General features: G+C 47.6%; 1 protein-coding gene across 1 annotated transcript; it reads left to right on the forward strand.

The window, feature by feature from the left end:
• The first annotated feature begins 4,334 nt into the window (after positions 1 to 4,334).
• Positions 4,335 to 6,176, forward strand: LOC123409878 (F-box protein At5g07610-like). The gene is made up of 2 exons (XM_045102748.1): positions 4,335 to 4,470; positions 4,563 to 6,176. Exon 2 carries the CDS (start codon positions 4,599 to 4,601, stop codon positions 5,799 to 5,801), a length of 1,203 nt encoding a protein of 400 aa, XP_044958683.1. The 5' UTR covers positions 4,335 to 4,470; positions 4,563 to 4,598; the 3' UTR covers positions 5,802 to 6,176.
• The last annotated feature ends 12,734 nt before the right edge of the window (positions 6,177 to 18,910 follow it).

Below are 18,910 nucleotides of genomic sequence, written 5' to 3' on the forward strand. Positions count from 1 at the left end.
GATCTTTTACAACTACAATTGTCACTTAACTAGAATTAGTTTGCCTCGGGATTGCTTCCTCGCAGGGAGTCGAGGGAGGATCTTTAGGCGTGAGCTCACTTTAATATTGCTGCAACAATATGACTATTTATTGTGTTACCCGTGTTCTACTCTCGTCTATTGCTGCAAGACCCTGAAGATGCTAGTCTTCGATAGGACTAGGCCTTCTCTCTCTATTCTCGCATTGCTGCAGTCAGTCCACATATAACCCCCCCTCTTTGATACTGATGCATAATTAGAATAGATCTAATGTAAGACTTGCGAGTACTTTGGATGAGTACTCACCGCTGCTTTGCTTCCCCCCTTGTCCCCTTGATCCGTTTGCTGCGACCAGATGATGGAGCCCAGGAGATGGAGGTCCCCGCCGCCGACGACTGCTACCCCGACGGTGCCTACTACTACGTGGAGGCCGCTGATGATCAGGAGTAGTTAGGAGGTTCCCAGGCAGGAGGCCTCGCCTCGTTCGATCATTGTATCTTTTGTGCTAGCCTTCTCTAAGGCACCCCATGTTGTTTTATGTCTGTACTCAGATATTTGTTGCTTCCGCTGACTCGTGTGTTTATCGAGCTTTCGTATTCTAGCCCTCGAGGCCCCTGGCTTGTAATATGAAGCTGATGTTGTTTTATTTGTGTCTAGAGTTGTGTTGCGATATCTTCCCGTGAGTCCTTGGGTTTGGTCGTACGCATTTGCGTGTATGATTAGCGTACGATTAAGCCGAGGGCGTCACACCCTTGAGATAAATAAGTTGGGAGGCGAAACATTAAGCCCCTAACTTCCTATGTGTTTGATTGAAACTCCTTGTTCTAAAAATATGCCTCGAGTGAACGATCATGGAAGGCTAAATGATAGTTGAGTATGTGGAATTTGCTAAATCGAAGCTCTTACACAGACCCTTCCTAAAAATAAGATGAATAGTAATTGTTTGAGGATTGAAAATATAGTTTGCTAGATTTCAAGAAAGTTTAAGGCATATACTTTAACATGTGAATAGCTTGTTACTTGATCATGAGAAGTTCTATGAGAAAAGAGTTGTTGTTTTATGATGCTAGAAAAAGTGATTGAAAGTAACATTGGTCAAACTTATATACTATGTTAGCATTTACACTTCATAAATTATTTTTATTATTTACCTACTCGAGGATGAGTAGTCATTAAGCTTGGGGATGCTGATACGTCTTCAACGTATCGACAATTTATAAAGTATTCATGCCATGTTTTCCCATGTTTACAACACTTTTATATGGCTTTGATGCATTTTATATGATTTATTCAGAACTAACCCGGACTGACGTTGTCTTCAGCAGAATTACCGTGCTGTTGTTTTTTGTGCAGAAAATGGAAGTTCTCTGAATCGTCCGAAACTTATATTTTTTTCTTGGAGGAAATAAGCAATATTGGAGCGAAGAACCACTGAAGGGGAGCCACCAGTGGGCCACAAGCCAATAGGCCGTGGCGGATGGCTTGGGGCCCATGTGGCTCCGTTTGGCGTGATTTCAATGCTGAAAAATCCTATACATACTAGAAACTCCAGAAGTAAAGAGAGACCGTCCGCTTGACCGCCGCAACTCTCTGTATCGATGAAAAACCAATCTAGAAAGAAAATATTCGCTAAATCAGGAGAGAACACAAAGAAAGATATATATATATATATATATATATATATATATATATATATATATATATATATATATATATATATAATCTCGGAGGGGCTCTCGCCCCTGCGGGAGCCATGGTGGCCAAGGACTAGAGGGGAGAACCTCTCCCCATCTAGGGAGAAGCCATGGAGGAGGAAGCCTAACGGGGGATACTCTCTCCCCTCTCTTCCGACGGCGTTAGAGTGCCGTCGGAGGAACCATTGTCGCGGTGATCATCTTCATGAACATCTGCAAGGAAGAGTTGCAGACAAGATCTCATGAGTTCTCCAGTTTTTGCCTAACTTATCCTCTCTCTTTCATTCATGTATTTGTTTGATGTGAGGGCGCCTACCCACTGCTAGGCCATGGCCTGTGGCGGCGGCTGGGACGAGGGGATGAAACGTGTTGCGGGATCTAAGGGGCATAGGGTTTTCTTGCCTTTCTTGTCTAGTGGGGTGGGAAAGATCACGAGCATGAGGGAAATTTTGTCAACGCGAGGGACAAGGGGAAGGGTGAAAATGCTTTTTTTGACACACGAGGGAACTCGCGTGAGACACTTTTCTAAAATAGTCGGTTGCGAGACCCAACCCCACAAGGCACGCGTGTTGTGTAGTATCGTCATATATTGTATGGAAAATGATTGCCATCAACTGGCCGGTAATCATGATGCATACATCGCCTTCGTTGCGTGCCATGGGTCCTCAGTATAAAGGCAGCCACTCGATGCCTTAAATCTAACGGTTTACAAACGTCCGATCTTTTAAAATGATCACCAGGCGAACTTAAGTAATTTTTATTTCCTAGTTTTATCTTGTTTTATCTATGAATAAATGAATCACTAAATGAGTTATAGTTGTAGCTCGTTTGTACTCCCTTCGTTTTTAAATATAAAATCTTTTAAAGATTTCAATATAAATTACATATAAAACAAAATAAATGAATCTATACTTTAAAAATGTTAATATATATTCGTACGTAGTTTATTATGAAATCTTTAAAGCTTCTTCTAGTGAAGTACTCCCTTCGTTCCTAAATATAAGTCTTTTAAGCGATTTCACTAAGGATCTACATACGAAGCAAAATGATTGAATCCATACTCTAAAGTATGTCTATATACATCCGTATGTGTATGGAGGGAGTATGTTACACTGTTGCATGCTTTTGCATAATTTCGAAGGTTAAAAAATGGGGGCTGCTACACATCCACCGGCGGATGTTTAGTAAAACATCCGCCACCTAAATGATCGTCCGATCTACGCGCGTAGCCGTCCGATCCGCGCGCGCGGGGCTCATGTCGGGCATCCAATAATTTCTGAAACGACGGTCGAGTTGCAGAAACAATCGATTCGTTGCAAAAAATAAACTTTGGACCCATTAATTCCTGAAACAACGGTTGAGTTTCAGAAACAATCGCTTTGTTGCAGAATTTTATTTCTGTCTTTCTGCAACACAGGTACTGTTGCGGGAGAAATTTTTGCAACAAAGATCATGTTTCATAAATTTTCTTCGTCTTAGTTGTAGAATTTTTGCAACAAACGACTGCGTTGCAAAAAACTGAAGAGAGATAAATGGAGAGGGAGAGGTAGGAGACGGGATCCAAAAATCCAACCGGAACTCCTGAAACAACGGATGCATTGCAGAAGCAACGACCGCGTTGCAGAAAACTGAAGAGGAAAAGGTAAGAGAGGGAGAGGTAGGAGACGGGATCCAAAAATCCAACCTAAAGATACACTTGAACTCCTTCCACCGGCGGTCTTCTCAACAACGGCGAAGGCGCACCTTGCCCCGGTCAGCCCGCCCCTCCTGGCCTCCCACCAGACCCTTTCTGAGAAGAAATGAGTGGAGGGAGGAGGTTGAAGAAGAGATAAGGCTAGAAAGAGATACGTGGATGGACCATAGGGACACGTGTTGTTTAGGGGAGGCGAATGATGCGTTGGAGTTTTCCGCCGGTGAAGAGCAGCTTTTTTCCTTAGAGCATCTCCAACAGCCGCGCTTCGCGCCGCGCCTAAAAAACATGTTTGCCGCGCGTTGGTCGCCTGGTTTGGCGCGTCGCGCAGTGCTGGCTCCAACAGCAGCTTTAAAATGCAGCGCGCGCGCTCCGCTCCAGCAGCGCCCAAATATATGGCATTTGGACAAAAAATAGTTTGAAACATTCATCAAAATGCAATGAACATGTGATCATCCACGGCGGCAAGAAGAGGCTGCGCGCGAGGCCGACGGTCGGCGGAGCTCCGGCGGCGGCGGCGGCGCCAGCGCCAACGCTCGCCGCGCTAGGGTTTTCGGCGGCGGCGGCGGGGGGGGGGGGGGGGTCGCGGCTGTACAGCGGGGTCAGTGGGGTGCCGGTGTGCGCGTCCATGGTGGCAGGGGCGCTGGCGCCGGCGCGCGCGGGTGCAAAGGAGGAAGAAAAGGGCGAGTTCGCGCGCGCTCGAGTCTGCCGCGCGCGGAAGTGGACGCTCGAAATACACAGCGCGGGATGAGGCTATGGCCAGCGCGCCCAACTCGTTTTAGCGTGCGCGGTTTTTACGCGCCCGCTGGAGCTGTCCGCCGCGTTGCGCGCGTTATAATGACCTTTTTTACGACGCGCGGCGTTAGTATAGGGCGGCTGTTGGAGATGCTCTTAGAAAATAGCGAGTCAGACGTACAAGGTGAAAGAGAAACAAAAGCCCAGTCCGATTGGAGTACAACTCTATCCAATTGCTAATGCTACCTCTGGAGAAGAAAGGCAGTGCGCTCGGAGAAGGTCGCTGCCGCCGGCTGCATCCCCGTCGCCCGTCGCCGCCTAAACCAAGCCAAGGTCCTACCTTTCCCGACTCACCACCACCGGCTACTACCTGAGACTCTCGATTTTCCTCGGCCTGATCCATGATTCCCTCACTTCATCTGCAGATCTGACCCCTGCTTAGGCCCTTCCGCTTCTGATCCATGGAGGAGGCGGGTAAAGGGGAGGTCTTGGAGAGGAACACCAAGTCGAGGCTGGACAGCCATCCGGGTTCGACGGCGAGCTTCTTCACCGACGACCTCATCCTGGATATCCTCTCCCGCCTCCCGGCCAGGTCTGTCCACCGCTTCAAGTGTGTCTCCGTGACCTGGCGCGATATCATCGCCGACTCCGCCAACCGCAAGAAGCTGCCCCAGACCCTTGCCGGCTTCCTCTACACGACCACCGTCGGCTGGAATCGCCACCACTTCGCCACCGTCTCCGGCAGCGCAGCTCCATTCGACACTTCCCTCCCTTGCCTGCAGCCTAACAAGTACAAGGACATGGCCCAGGTGGACGCCTGCAATGGCCTGCTTCTCTACCTATGCTCCAGCAAGAGCGTGGTGAACCCTTGGGCTTGGGCGGAGGATGATTTCCGTTTTGTCGTGTGCAATCCGGCCACTGGGAGGTGGGTGGAGTTGCCCCCTCAACCGCAGGCGCCGATATACAGATATAGATATAACTGTATGGCAGGCCTGGCTTTTGATCCAGCAGTGTCATCCCATTTCCACGTTTTTTGTTTTGAGGAGACCACTGTGAAAACCTACATGACAGGAGTGAACATCTACTCGTCACGAACAGGAGCCTGGAGTCGCAGAGATGGTGGGATTGCTGAGAAAGTGGCGCTGTTCTTCTATAATAAGGGTATCTTTGTCGACGGTATGTTGTACGTCATTGGCAACCTGAAAGGCACCAGCAACGAATATGTGCTCCTGGGGATGGACATGGAGGGTAAAGTGCAGAAGACTATCCCTATGCCGTATGGTCGAAGATTTGGTACAATTGGATCGTCGCAGGGGTGCTTACTCTATGCTGTAGCTTCCGTCGATGATAACAACAAAATACTAGATTCTGAGATAGAACTCTGGTGCCTCAAGGATTTTGACAGTAAAGAATTGGTTCTGAAGCATACTGCCAACATCGATGAGCTTATGAGCATGACTGGGGAGAAGTACAGGGTGGTTGGGATTCATCCAGATTGCGACACCATTTTCCTGGTTTCATATGGAGGTGATACCTTGGTAGCATATGATATACGACATCAGAAAGTTGGCCGTATACTTAATCTTGAGAAAAACAATGCACAACGATTCCTACCATATGTTCCTCTTTTCTCCGAGTCATTAGCAGATGCAGATAGGCAGTAGCTTTATCTTCAAGACACACCTGTGATTCCTCCCAAGAGTTCGATCTTCCGTCGGCTGAACTATTTGTCTGTGTCTTCTGAATCTGCTTGAATCATGCCGCTCAATTTGCTGGTGATTACACTCCTGCTTGCTTGATTTCCAGTTCAAAGCAAGTGCCTGGTAAACCTGCAGATCAAGTATAATGTCATTTACAGGTTTATAAAAAGTATAATGTCATTTCCAAAGAACATTGTTACTCCTGTCCTTGTTTACCTAGCACTAGTTGTTGTTTTTGACATGTATTAGTTCCATGTGGCTAAATTATGCTGTAATCGGTCTTCCTTTCCATAACAGTCAGTTATTATGATTATCCTAAATCCTAGTGCAGATTGTAAACCTGCTAGTGTACTAAAATGTTCAGACTGGTTACTGGTGTGATGTTTTGTTGACCTCATTCACTCAGTATTTTGGTAAAACGCTGCATTTGAGCAAGTTTTTTTGTATGCTTGCTGTAGCTAGTAAATTCAATAGAGCTTTGGATCTGTTCTTCACAGAGAAATTGCATCAATATCAAATAAGAAAACAATTCAATAGTCCTCTTGTACAAATAGCAGGGTGAAGACCAAAGTTTTTACTTACAGTGGTAACAACAATTTTATGGAGATGCAGCCTCATGGGCATGCCCGATATTTATCTGTCAACACAGCTGAATGACCAGCCTCTTGGTGTGGTTGATTCATGTCCACTATGTTGGTTGATTTGGCTGTGTTGCTACTTGCTACCCTGTTTGAGTTGGCTGAATCAGCGTTGTTTCTGTGTGTGTTCGTGATGTGATGATTCTTCATTTTTTGTAGAGGCTATGGAATGAGAATGGACAATATGAACTGAAACAAACGAGATATGTTACTCAAGAATGCCATTTTGTTCCAAGAGAAGCTCCGAGCTGCTCCAGGACTGTTTGTATTTTTCTTTTTGAACTTGGCATGAATTGACTAAGAAGTTTTATTATATCCATAAAGAGCTGACCATTTGTTTGTTAGTGATAGCATTTGGCACATTGAGCAGAGGACTGAATCCCAGCTAGCATCACAGATAATCTTGGCCTAGTGGTTTTGGTTTTTCCTACCTGTATTTTTTTTTCTAGTTTCTTGGATCCATAGTGGACTATTCTATCTCTCTCTCTGTTTTAGTTTCTTGGATCCATATTTCTTACCTGTATTTTTTTCTAGTTTCTTGGATCCATATTTCCTACATATATATATTTTTTCTAGTTTCTTGGATCCATATTTCCTACCTGTATATCTTTTCCAATTAGTTTGCACTTTTTTTAAGCCTGAAACTGAATCTCCATTCTCTGTTTTTAAGAACTTTTAAATTGAATCTCAAAGCTTGTCCAATCTATTGGTTTCTATATATAAATACTACTTATTCCTAAAAAATAATAAGAAAGAACTTCTGAGACCTTGGAAAAGTTTTGCCTCGTTCTGAAATTGTTGTTCTTCAGGACTAGGCTCAAGACTGTAACTAATTGGAAGATGGTAGTAACTGCAAGCAACTCTCACTTGTGCAAACTGTGTAGCTGTGTGGCCCATCTTGGATGAAGCAACTTTGTATTGCCATGTCTCTGAACATTGCAATGACGCAAACTTTTGATCAGGGAGAAGCTCTGGTTTCATTGTCATTTGCTGGAGCACCTTTTTGTTTGGTTGACCATCATCGAGAGCTGGTCGAGACTCAGAGCGCCTGCTGATTTCTTTGAGAAGAGAAGAATTGACACGTTTTCTTTGAGAAACTAATTGACATGTTACAGCAGATTAATTACAATTCAACCCAATCAAGTCCCAAGAGAGTTTCCGACTCAACGTGAAATTTAGTAGTACGCCCTTTATAGAATTACAATGAGGGGGAAATGATGGTAAAAAGAGAACAACTAGAGCAGAATCTGTTTTGTTGATTTCCCCTGCATATTTAAGTTCATTGCTCTGTTTGTACTTTCCTGTGATCTCTTTTTTTGTCTTTGCTGTTATCTCAACCACAGGCCGGCTCATTTCAAACTTTTTCCAAAACCGCACCCCCTTTCTTCCATTCAAGGTGACTAAAGAAACAGTTGAAGATCCCAGTGTTGTACTCCCTCCGCTCCTAAATATAAGTCTTTTTAAAGGTTTTATTAAAAAACTACATACGGATATATAAACATACTTTAGAATATAGATTCATTCATTTTACTCCGTATAGTCTCCTAGTGAAATTTCTAAAAAGATTTATATTTAGGAACGGAGGGAATAGACCATAGTTTTTTTGATGAAAAACGATTCGTTGCATCCGGATGCTCGCTTCCTCCCGAGCAAGCTCCTCGCGCATCGTCCGATCACGCGACATCGGACGAGCCTCGTCCATCTCGACCCGTCCCGACCAGGTCCTTTTTCCACTCTTTTTTTTGTTGCGACCATTTTTGCTCCTCATATCATGACCCGCACGACAGAGGCGACGACGCAGGCGGCGCTGTCCAGATCTCGAATCATGGCGAGGGCCGGTGAGCCGGATGCTGCGGGGACGGCAAGGTCAACAAAGGATCCATCAAGGGCGAGAACCTTAGGCCACAACGACGAGTGGGACGACGACGACGAGCAGGACCACCTGGGCGATACGTATGGTCACCATTACCCTGCCCCCGCGAACATGAGCTCCATTCCATGGCCATTACTGTTTGTTCCTCCGTTGAAGATTTGATTTGTTTCCATCTGCTAGGTATGGGGGTATGGGCACGTGTCCTACCCGCCGCGAACATGAGCTCCATTTCATGGCCAGGTCCGTTAGGTCCAGCCGTTGAAGAGTAGATCTACTCGCTATGGTCACCATTTTCAGGTATTCTAGTTGTTTTTGTGCTTTGAGCCACCACCCCCTTCACGACCCAATTGCTGCAGAGTTTCAGATAGATCTTAGGGTTCATGCGCGTAGTTGTGTTGCAAGGGCTTCTAGTGGAGTTGTTAAAGTAAGAGGGAGGGCGATTCCATATGTGTTTGTTGAGGTTAGTGATGCTACTTTTGTGGTCAGCCTAGCCATGATGTAGTAGGGGTGAGTTTCATCCAACTAACAGAGGGAGGAATATGCTATTTTTGGCCAGCCTAGCCATGGTTTATCCTTCTTGCTGCAATGTGTGTAATTGTATTTTTTTTGCATGCATGTATTTTTTTGTTGAGATGTGTTGAACATAATTGAAATAACCTTTTAACCTCTGGTAATTGTAGTTGGGCATGATGTAATGGTTGTTTATAAACTTGTTTGATGTGCTAGTATTTTGCATTTTTTGTTTGTTGCACATATTGAACAGAATTGACATATGTAACCCATTGAAGTTGCATGGTGTAATGATTGTTTTATAAACTTGTTTGTCATATAATTTTGTTTGATCTACTAGTTTTTTGCATTTCTTGTGTTGTACCCAATACATATTTTTAAACATTTGCAGCTACTTACTAGACAAAGAAGATATGGAGTCTGATGGGGAATCTAGCCAACGTTTCACACAGCAAAACGTTTGCATGAAATTGCCAAGTCTAAGCTCAATCCTAACAAGAGGAAATACATAGATGAAACTGGTTGTGGTGATCTCAAAAGCATCTCACCTTTTACAGTACCGCACGATCTGATGAAGTGGTTGTCAATGAACATCGACACCGACAAACGTGAGCTCAGGTATTGAAGCCCCCTTGTCTTCTTTGTTTTCTCTATCAACATGTCTGCATCATGTACTTTCTACAGATCATGTTGTGACATCAACATTCTTAACACATTCACTGGTTTTTAGGCTGATCCAAAATAAGGTTATTATTTTTACAAGAGACATGGTGAAGAAGGTTTTCAACATTCCATCAGGCAATAGAACAGTTGAGCTTTTCAAGAGGCATGAGCAGTGCGATCTCCGCAACATTTCTCACAAGAATGGCATGCCTCCAATTTCTCATACAGTGGATGTGCTCCACAAAGCGAGGAATGATGATGGTGATACTACCAAGAGGTCATGGGTGCTCTTGGCGCTCGCAACAGTTTTAACCCCTTGCACGGGCAACATGGTGCCCTTAGGTCACCGAATATGCTTGGGATGAGCATGTTTTAAGCGTTGCGATGAATGAGGTCAAAAAGTGCGAGGAGAAGGTTAAATCATAGGATATCACCAAATTTTGGGTCGGGGTTGTTTTCCTATGTTAGAGGTATACATCTTTTCTTCTTTGAAGTTTTCAATCACCTCACGTTTTATTTTTGGTTTTTTGTGATCACATTTCTTTTCTATATGAGATATTATGTGTTGTGTTACCGGAGATATAATGTGTTGTGTTATCACGTTATTACGTGGATCATTTAATTTTTCCTCAAGCTGCTATCAAAGAGCACCAATTGAACTATTCTCTCCCAAGGGCATGCTTTGTTCAACAGACTGACTTTGATATTGTGTGCGAATATGACAAGAACAAGCTATCTTTGAGGAAAGCCTCGTTTCGGAAGTGTTGTGTGAGTTTTCTTCCCCTCATCGTTTGCAACATTTTTCCACTGTTTGTTTTTTCTTATTTTATAGTGTGCCGTGCATTTTCACCCTCCGTCAGAGACACCATATGTTGCATTTCTCCAGAAGGGAGAGTCACACGTGTTGCCGTAGGCAACACCAGCGCAACTGCTCAAGATGTGGATTGTGATGATACTCAAGATTGCGGTGTTGAATATGTCGACACTAATGGAAACTAAGATGACGTTGGTGCAAAAGACAACCCTTTAGAAGATATTAATCCAATGGAAAATGGGAAAAGTGCAAAAGAAGATGTGTGTAGTTCACTCGATGATTGGCTTCACAACCTAGTCCCATTTGGGGTAGAGCTTGATGTGAGATTATTTCTATTCTTTGCGTTGTTATTTTCTGTTTTTTATTTTGTCAAATACCCCTTCGATCATGTAGTAAGTTGCAAACCCACTGACCACCTCCACTTTCATTTTTATATACATTTTAGATCCCACCACATCTGGTTGAAATCTACGACAAACACACAAAACTCTATGGTGCAAAGTTAAAAGGGGATACTAATTCTTCTGTTCAAGTGTTGCAAACAATGCATCGTAGGCGAATGGGTAGCTTCTCAAAGATGTTCATCTCATTTCGTCAAGTAACCAGCAAGCAACGGATGTTACTTTTGACATTCCGCTACATCGCAGCAATGATGCACCAAGGCTATTGAGCATGGGGTAGAAAGCAAAGTTCTAGAAGTAAGGCTCTTGATGAGCGTAGGGGTCGCAAGCAAGGTTATAGTAGGAAGGTTGCAGATGAGCCAACAACTAACAAGGTGGCGGTTGAACCGGCTGAAGGAGCTCGAAGCAATCATTCTAGCAGTAGTGCTCATGAGCCTAATGGAGACAATGTGGTAGAGCTTTGCGTAGAATCTAGTGCTAATGCCAATCAGGCAAATGCAGAAAAGGAGCAAGTGTCGAGTGTCGAAGATGTTGAGCATGGTCCCCAACTAAGTCATCTCGATCACTCTGCAACGACTAGTGTAGGTTGACATTGGAGTGATGCACCATCAATGAGTCCATTCCAAGAGGGAAAGAGGAATACAAATGGTAGATCGGTGTCCGAAGCGCAACTGTGGACTCCAATGCTTCAAACCACGACAATACTGTTGCAACACCAAAGTCTTGTGCTATATTTTATGCCACTCCTCACCCTCCAGGCTCAACAGGAATTAAAGTCCTTGTGTATGATGTCACACCATTTGCAATTGCTCCATTTTCAAGCGGGACTGTAGATATGCCCTTCCATGTTTATATTTTAACAAATATATCCTCGCAACATTTTGTAGAAAATCACTTTTGTTACTGATTTTTATTTGATTGCTTCTTAGTTGGATCACCAAAACCACAGGAGGAGCCAGTTGTTTTGCTTAGCAGCAGGGAACCAAGCCCTGAACATGATGAGGAGAAGACGATGTTGAAGCATGAGAAGAAAGTCAAGAGCAAGAAAAGTGCAGCAAGTCTAATTTCAGTCGGACCAAAATACAGGAAAATCAAGATAGATTCCAAGACTGAAGCAATGTACGAGTAGTTCATCATGAAGGGGTACAAGATGAAGAAGATGAAGAAAAGGGAAATCGAGTAAGTATCATGTTCTCATTCTTGCTTACATCATACCCTTTTTATCTTCACTCATATCGTTTTCATGGTTTGACAAATGCTACCTACTCATATGGTTTTTACCCCTCTTGTTGCTGCCTCCTTTCATTAGGATTGGTGATTTTCACATAACTTATTCCAACTTCTAGAAGTCTTTGAAGCCACGTGCTCAAATGTGCAATGAAGTCATGTCTTTATTCATTGAAACCTTCAACATTGAGGATTGTCATCATCAAATAAGCAGAAGAAATTTGCTTTCTCTATTTTAATGAGCGTTAGTTCATCTTTTTTGCTTCCTTCTACTGTCATTATTTTGATATGTCCATGTCTACCTTGCGGCAATACTTCTCCATCCTTTATTTTAATTTTATTTTCATGTCGATATTTGTTGCAGCTTCAACTTTCTATCCACCAAGAAGTTTTCAATCCAAGTGTTTGTGCAAAGAGCTGAGGAGGGCGTGCCAAAACTATCAGATTTCCATTATTGACCTAGTAAGTTTGCTCCCAACAATTTTTACTCAATATGTGTGTCTTCCTCTTGAATGTTGTTAGGGCATATTTCTCCCTAAGTGGTTTTAGTGATTGATGACAATGCATGTGCGGACTAATCGTGTGCATTGAGCATTTCAGATAATTCATGACTAGGCACAAGACGATTCGATGCCCCTCGGAGTCTTTCAAAGACAGTTGCTTTCTATGTTTCACTTTGGTGGATTTGAGTCGTAGGAAAGCCGTACTATTAAGAGGGGGGTCCGCTTCAGAAAGGTTTGGGTGGAATCAACACATACACATTTCTATTGCACAACCTTTCCTTGCTACAATTGGAGGTCCAACCTTGTGTTTCCTTGTATATGCAAAAGTGCCAGCCGTAGTACCGCTGGTGTCAGCGGTAGTACCACTGGTACAAGGGTAGTACCGCCCTAGGAGCGGTAGTAGTTTTTTTACTACCGCTGTGAGGGTGGTGGTATCGCTCCCTGAGTGGTAGTAGTTTTTTACTACCGTCCCGTCGGAATTTTTGCGCATCCTTTTGCCTCCACAGTGGTAGGCACGGTAGTATTTTCTTACTACCGTGGTTGGTGAGCTGTCGGCGGTAGTACCGCTCTTAGGAGTGTTAGTAACGCTCCTAGCAGCGGTAGTACCGCTCCAGGAGTGGTAGTACCGCTTGGCTAGTGCAGTTGGTGGGTGGGTAACGATTGGATTGTACCCCCCCCCCCACTATATAAAGGTGTGTTCTTCCCTGAGAAGCTCACCTCTTACCTCCCCAAGCTCCATTGTTGCTCCAAAGCTTATTTTTGCTCGATCTCTCTCCCTAGCCAATCAAACTTGTTGATTTCGTAGGGATTGCTTGAGGAGGCCTTGATCTACACTTGCACCAAGAGATATTTGATTCCCCCACTAATCCCTTGCAGATCTTGTTACTCTTGGGTGTTTGAGCACCTTAGACGATTGAGGTCATGTCGGTGTTTACTCACAACATAAGCCATGGGTAGGCTAAAGATGGTGGGAACCGAAGTGGCACCGGAGGCACTAGGAACGAGGATGGTACAAGCATGGAGCGCATGATGTACCCAGGTTCAGGGCTCTCCGTAGACATAACACCCCTAATCCTGCTGGAGTGTATGATGTATGAATGGGACTACAAAGTGCTCCTGGAGCTGTATTGCGGAGGAGAAAGAAGGAGCTATCGGCTCACGTCTGCCTCTCCTAGGTGGTGTGTGTGTGGGATCAGTTGACCGACACTCTACATGGAGGGGAGCCGGGGAGTTTTATAGACGAACCCACCGACCTACAATATGGATAAAAGTACAAGAGTGGGACCCGGCTGGCAGCCTCTCCGGCTCGCCAGGGGGCCCACGAGGTCTTGTCTTGTCGCTGGAGGGGCCCGCCGGCTGCGAGGTCCTGTCTAGCTGTGGGACCCGCTGGCTAGCCAATAAGGCTCTCGCGTAAGGTTGACGCAGGACATGTGTGGTACGTCCGGCGTTGTCCAGCGAGAATCGTCATGGGCAGGCAGTATGGCCGTCTCCACTGTTCCCACGCTGAGTGTAGTAATGGAGTGGGAGTTTGACGGGCCGACACTGTGCAGGGTGATGGATCGGAGCCGGAGGAGGTCAACAGCGTGGCCGCCGATGTTGTACCTGCCGTGCACCCCGATCCAATACCTTTGCTGACGCGTAGCTACCTTTAACCGTAGGGTCTCGTCATGACCTACGGTTTGATGTGACTTGAGCTTCCTAGCCGGCTAGCCGTCTGACTAGCCGGCCTGGGCATGGCCGCCTCGCCCCTAGCTGGATGGCTTGGCCTAGGCGGTCAGGGGGAGGTAGCCGTCTTGCCTCCAGCCAGCAGGTGCTTCCTGGTCGGCCAGAGAGTTGGCCGTCTTGCCCCTAGCCGACAGGTACTTCCTAGCCGGCCAGGGGGGCTTGGGCTTTGCAGAATGGTTTTTGTTGTCCGTTCTTGGTTGAAGGCAAAGGAGTAGGCTCGATGAGCCTACCCCGGGGTTATCCCCCCGACAGTAGTCCCCGAAGCTGGGGAGGCCCGCCGCCTTGGAGCGGGTGGCCTCGTCGGCTTAAGTTGTTCGCTGTTGCATTCCTTCCGCCGCCTGTGGCAGGGGACGCCGGCTCAGAAGCCGGCTGCCTTCCAAGCGACGCCTCGGCTTCGTCGTAAGTAGCGAAAATCGCACCACGTGTCAGGCTCGGCCTGACGTGATGATGGATTGTTCAGTTGATGGGACTGGGTCTGAGCCCTGGGTACCGCCATGACGCCCCCCCCCCGGCCCCCACGCGAAGGATCCTCTGCGGATTTACTCCGCGACGGTTGGGTTTCGGGAGTCGTAAAAGCCTCCGTAATAATCGGAGATAATGGGACCGGTGCGCATCGGATCCCCTCCCCACGATCATTCGTGGGGTTTAAATGGTGTGGGGGGGTACCGAGGAGGCCATTCGGTGCCTTCTCGCCCCGCACTTGCGCTCCCTCCTTCCCTGAGCCTAGAGAAAGAGAGAGTCCCGTCTTCACCGCCGCGCAAACCGTTGCCGCCCCTTCGAGCTCTTTGCCGCTCGCCGCCATGTCGAGCAGCTCTTCCAAGAAGGGCCAATACAACGGTGCCTGGCTCGGCAGCGACATCTGCGTCGAGCACATCGACGCGCTCCGCCATCGCCGAATGCTGCCTCCAGCCTCCCATGTGACCGTGCGGATCCCCGGAGCCGAGAATGCCCCAACGCCGCAGGAGGGAGAGGTAGTCGTGTTCGACGAACACTTCTACCGAGGCTTCGGGCTCCCGGCGAGCACCTTCTTCTGCAACTTCCTGATACGTCTCCGTCCTATCTATAATTTTTGATTGTTTCATGCCAATATTCTACAACTTTCATATACTTTTGGCAACTTTTTATACTATTTTTGGGACTAACATATTGATCCAGTGCCCAGTGTCAGTTCCTGTTTGTTGCATGTTTTTTGTTTCGCAGATTATCATACCAAACGAAGTCCAAACGCAATAAAAAACCTACGGGGATTTTTTTGGAATATTTATGATTTTTGGGAAGAAGAATCTACGTGAAACGATCCCCGAGGAGGTCACAAGCCTAGGAGGTGCGCCCCCTAGGGCGCGGCTGGCAGGCTTGTGACCAATCTGTAAGGCGGTTGGGGCCCTTCTTTCGCCGGAAGAAAGCTAATATGTGGAAGAAAATCGTGTTAAAATTTCATCCCAATTGGAGTTATGGATCTCCGGGAATTTATGAAACGGTGAAAGCCAGAATCTGGGAGCGCAGAAACAGAAGGACGGAGAGAGAGAGATCCAATCTCAGAGGGGCTCTCGCCCCTCCGCCGCCATGGAGACGATGGACCATAGGGGAAACTCTTCTCCCATATAGGGAGGAGGTCAAGGAAGAATAAGAAGAAGGGGGCTCTCTCCCCCTCTCTCCCGGCGGCGCTGGAACGCCGCCCGGGACATCATCGTGTGACGTCGATCTACACCAACACCTCCGTCATCTTCACCAACACCTCCATCACCTTCCCCCATCTATATTCAGCGGTCCACTCTCCTGCAACCCGCTGTATCCTCTACTTGAACATGGTGCTTTATTCTTCATATTATTATCCAATGATGTGTTGCCATCCTATGATGTCTGAGTAGATTTTCGTTGTCCTATCGGTGATTGATGAATTGCTATGATTGGTTTAATTTGCTTGTGGTTATGTTCTTGTCCTTTGGTGCCCATCATATGAGCGCGCGCGTGGATCACACCATAGGGTTAGTAGTATGTCGATAGGACTATGTATTGGAGGGCAAGGGTGACAGAAGCTTCAACCTAGCATAGAAATTGATGCATACGGGATTGAAGGGGGACCAATATATCTTATTGCTATGGTTGGGTTTTACCTTAATGAACGTTAGTAGTTGCGGATGCTTTCTAATAGTTCCAATCATAAGTGCATAGAATTCGAAGTAAGGGATGACATGCTAGCAGTGGCCTCTCCCACATAAAACTTGCTATCGGTCTAGTAACATAGTCAATTTCTTAGGGACAATTCCGCAACTCCTACCACCACTTTTCCACACTCGTTAAACTAACGTAATTGTTCCTTTATCTAACCAGCCCCTAGTTTTTATTTACGTGTTCTTTATTTTCTTGTAAGCCTATCCTATCTCACCTACTAAGTACTTATAGTTTCATACTTGTTCTAGGTAAAGCGAACGTAAAGTGTGCGTAGAGTTGTATCGGTGGTCGATAGAACTTGAGGGAATATTTGTCCTACCTTTAGCTCCTCGTTGGGTTCGACACTCTTACTTATCGAGAAAGGCTACAATTGGTCCCCTATACTTGTGGGTTATCACTTCCTCACCTTCTTTTGCTTACAGCCGCACCATCTGGCACCGAACGCCATCCTTCAGCTCGCCTCCTTCGTCGTCCTGTGCGAGGGGTTTCTGGGGATCGAGCCCCGCCTCGACCTCTGGCAGAGCTTGTTCTTCTTCAAGCAACAATCCATCAAGATGGACAAGGCCGAGGTGGAGAAGCTCGATGGCCCATGCTCGATGACCCCGTGCGGCGCGGCACAGGTGCATCACCGGACGAAGAGCGGCTTCCCTCAGATGCCGCTCCAAGACTCCATCAAGCAGTGGTAGAGGGGCTTCTTCTATGTGAAGAATGTCAGCCCCACCCGCGACGCCATCAACATGCCTCCCTTCACTATCGAGCCTCCGATGGCGAATAAGAACTGGCAAGCCAAGTACCCCAAGCCGGTTCCCGAGGTAGCGCAGATAGGTGTCTACCTCGACAGCCTGAAGGGTCGCGGTCTCGTAGGCCGCAACCTACTTACCACCATGATGACCCGCCGGATCCTGCCTCTGCAGAGGCGGCCTCATCTGATATGCCAGATGAGCGGCCGGCACGACCCTTGCCGGCTCTCCACCAAAAATTTCCACCTTGGAGCGGTGGCGAAGAACGTGAACCAGATCTCCTCCGCTAACATGGATGAAGGAGGAGACTGGGAAAGGGGGCTGGTCCCTTACGACAGGAACCATCCTCCCCCCAGTGGTGAGTGTCCTCATGGATTTGGTATTTTCGTTGTGTTTCGAAACTTTTGTTTCTTCTCGTTAAGCCGGCTACCAAATCTGTTGCATCAGCTGTTTGAGAAGCTGCAAAAAGCTCACCCCGCCGGCTCCCGACGTGGAGACGTCAGACCCCTCGGAGATTGAGGACGAGGGGATGATCGAGCCGCGGGACGCTGTCTTAGAGGAGGCGCTGGAGTCGGAAGGCTCCGAGCCATCTGGTGAGCACCTGAGGCCTCCCCTTGTTGACTCGACGGACGATGACGAGATGCCACCATCTTCGTATGATGCAGCCTTCGAGGAGGATGCCGAAGAAGTGGAGGAAGTCACCAGCCCTCCTATGACCTGAGGCCGCCGCCATGCCGGCAAGACGGACGTGCCTGGCGAGGCGGCCAAGAACAAGGGCAAGGGTGCCACAAACCTCCAAGCCGGCCTCCAAACGCACCGCGCCTGGGCCTCCAGCCGGAGGGCGAGCTGGCGGTGCCAAGAACCGTCGAGCCGGCGCCAGCAGGAAGCAGGTGCTCATCGTGGCGGGGTAAGAGTCATTTTCTATTCTCTTTTTGTTTCGTCGAGTGAGGATAGGTTCCTCAAATCATGCCTAGCAGGGAGGCACAAGACGTGGAGGAAGAAACTGCCTCCGCCGCAGAACGGGCCGGCTGGGCAGCAGCTGAGGGTGCCCATAAGGCCCTGGATGACCAATCCGCCCTTCGCTGGGAAGTGATGGCAAAGAAGATGACCGTGGGCCAATCTCAGCCCAGCCGGGCTGAGAAGCCCAAGGAGAAGCGCATGAAGGCTAGACATGACCCCTCCAAGCGAACTCACATGGAGGAGCCAGCTAGCGAGGCAGCTCCAAGGCGCACCCAGAGAACCGAGGCGGCCAAGTCGTCCGAGCCGGCTGTCTCCACGCCTGTGGACCTAGAGGTCATCCCTGATACGTCGAAGGCCGAGGTGGGCGACGCGTCGGAGCTGAACCTGGAGGCGCCGTAGGTGACCATGGATGCGCCGGATGCGGCCGATTCTCCCCCAGATGCAGAGACAACGCTGGCTGGGGCGTCGTTGGAGCCGACCACCAACCAGCCACCTGAAGCCGGCGCCATCATCGTGACCAACTGTGGTCCGGCCGCTCCCGGAGCCGGCTCCAGCACTAGGAGCCGGCTCATGAAGACTTGGCGCGTGGCCAATGCCAAGCGCCTGACGATGACCCGAGGCACCGAGCTCAGCGGTGTCCCGAAACTGGTGGCGATGTTTGTCAGTAGCCGGGACAAGGTGAAGCAGGCGGCCAGGGTGGCCCACAGCGATCTGGAGCGCCTGGAGGAACGCACCAGGGTGAGTGCTTCATCCTTTGTGTCTTCATTGCCTTGGATTTGATTTTTTCTACTCTTGAACCAGTGGGGGCGCACCAGCGCACCCACTGGGTGTAGCCCCCGAGAATCGG

The sequence above is a fragment of the Hordeum vulgare genome, chromosome 7H (assembly GCF_904849725.1).
Source record: "Hordeum vulgare subsp. vulgare chromosome 7H, MorexV3_pseudomolecules_assembly, whole genome shotgun sequence".
Taxonomy (NCBI): domain Eukaryota; kingdom Viridiplantae; phylum Streptophyta; class Magnoliopsida; order Poales; family Poaceae; genus Hordeum; species Hordeum vulgare.

Bases quoted from the DNA above. Each gene is read 5' to 3' on its own strand.
- LOC123409878 (XM_045102748.1), top strand. From the start codon at position 4,599: ATGGAGGAGGCGGGTAAAGGGGAGGTCTTGGAGAGGAACACCAAGTCG.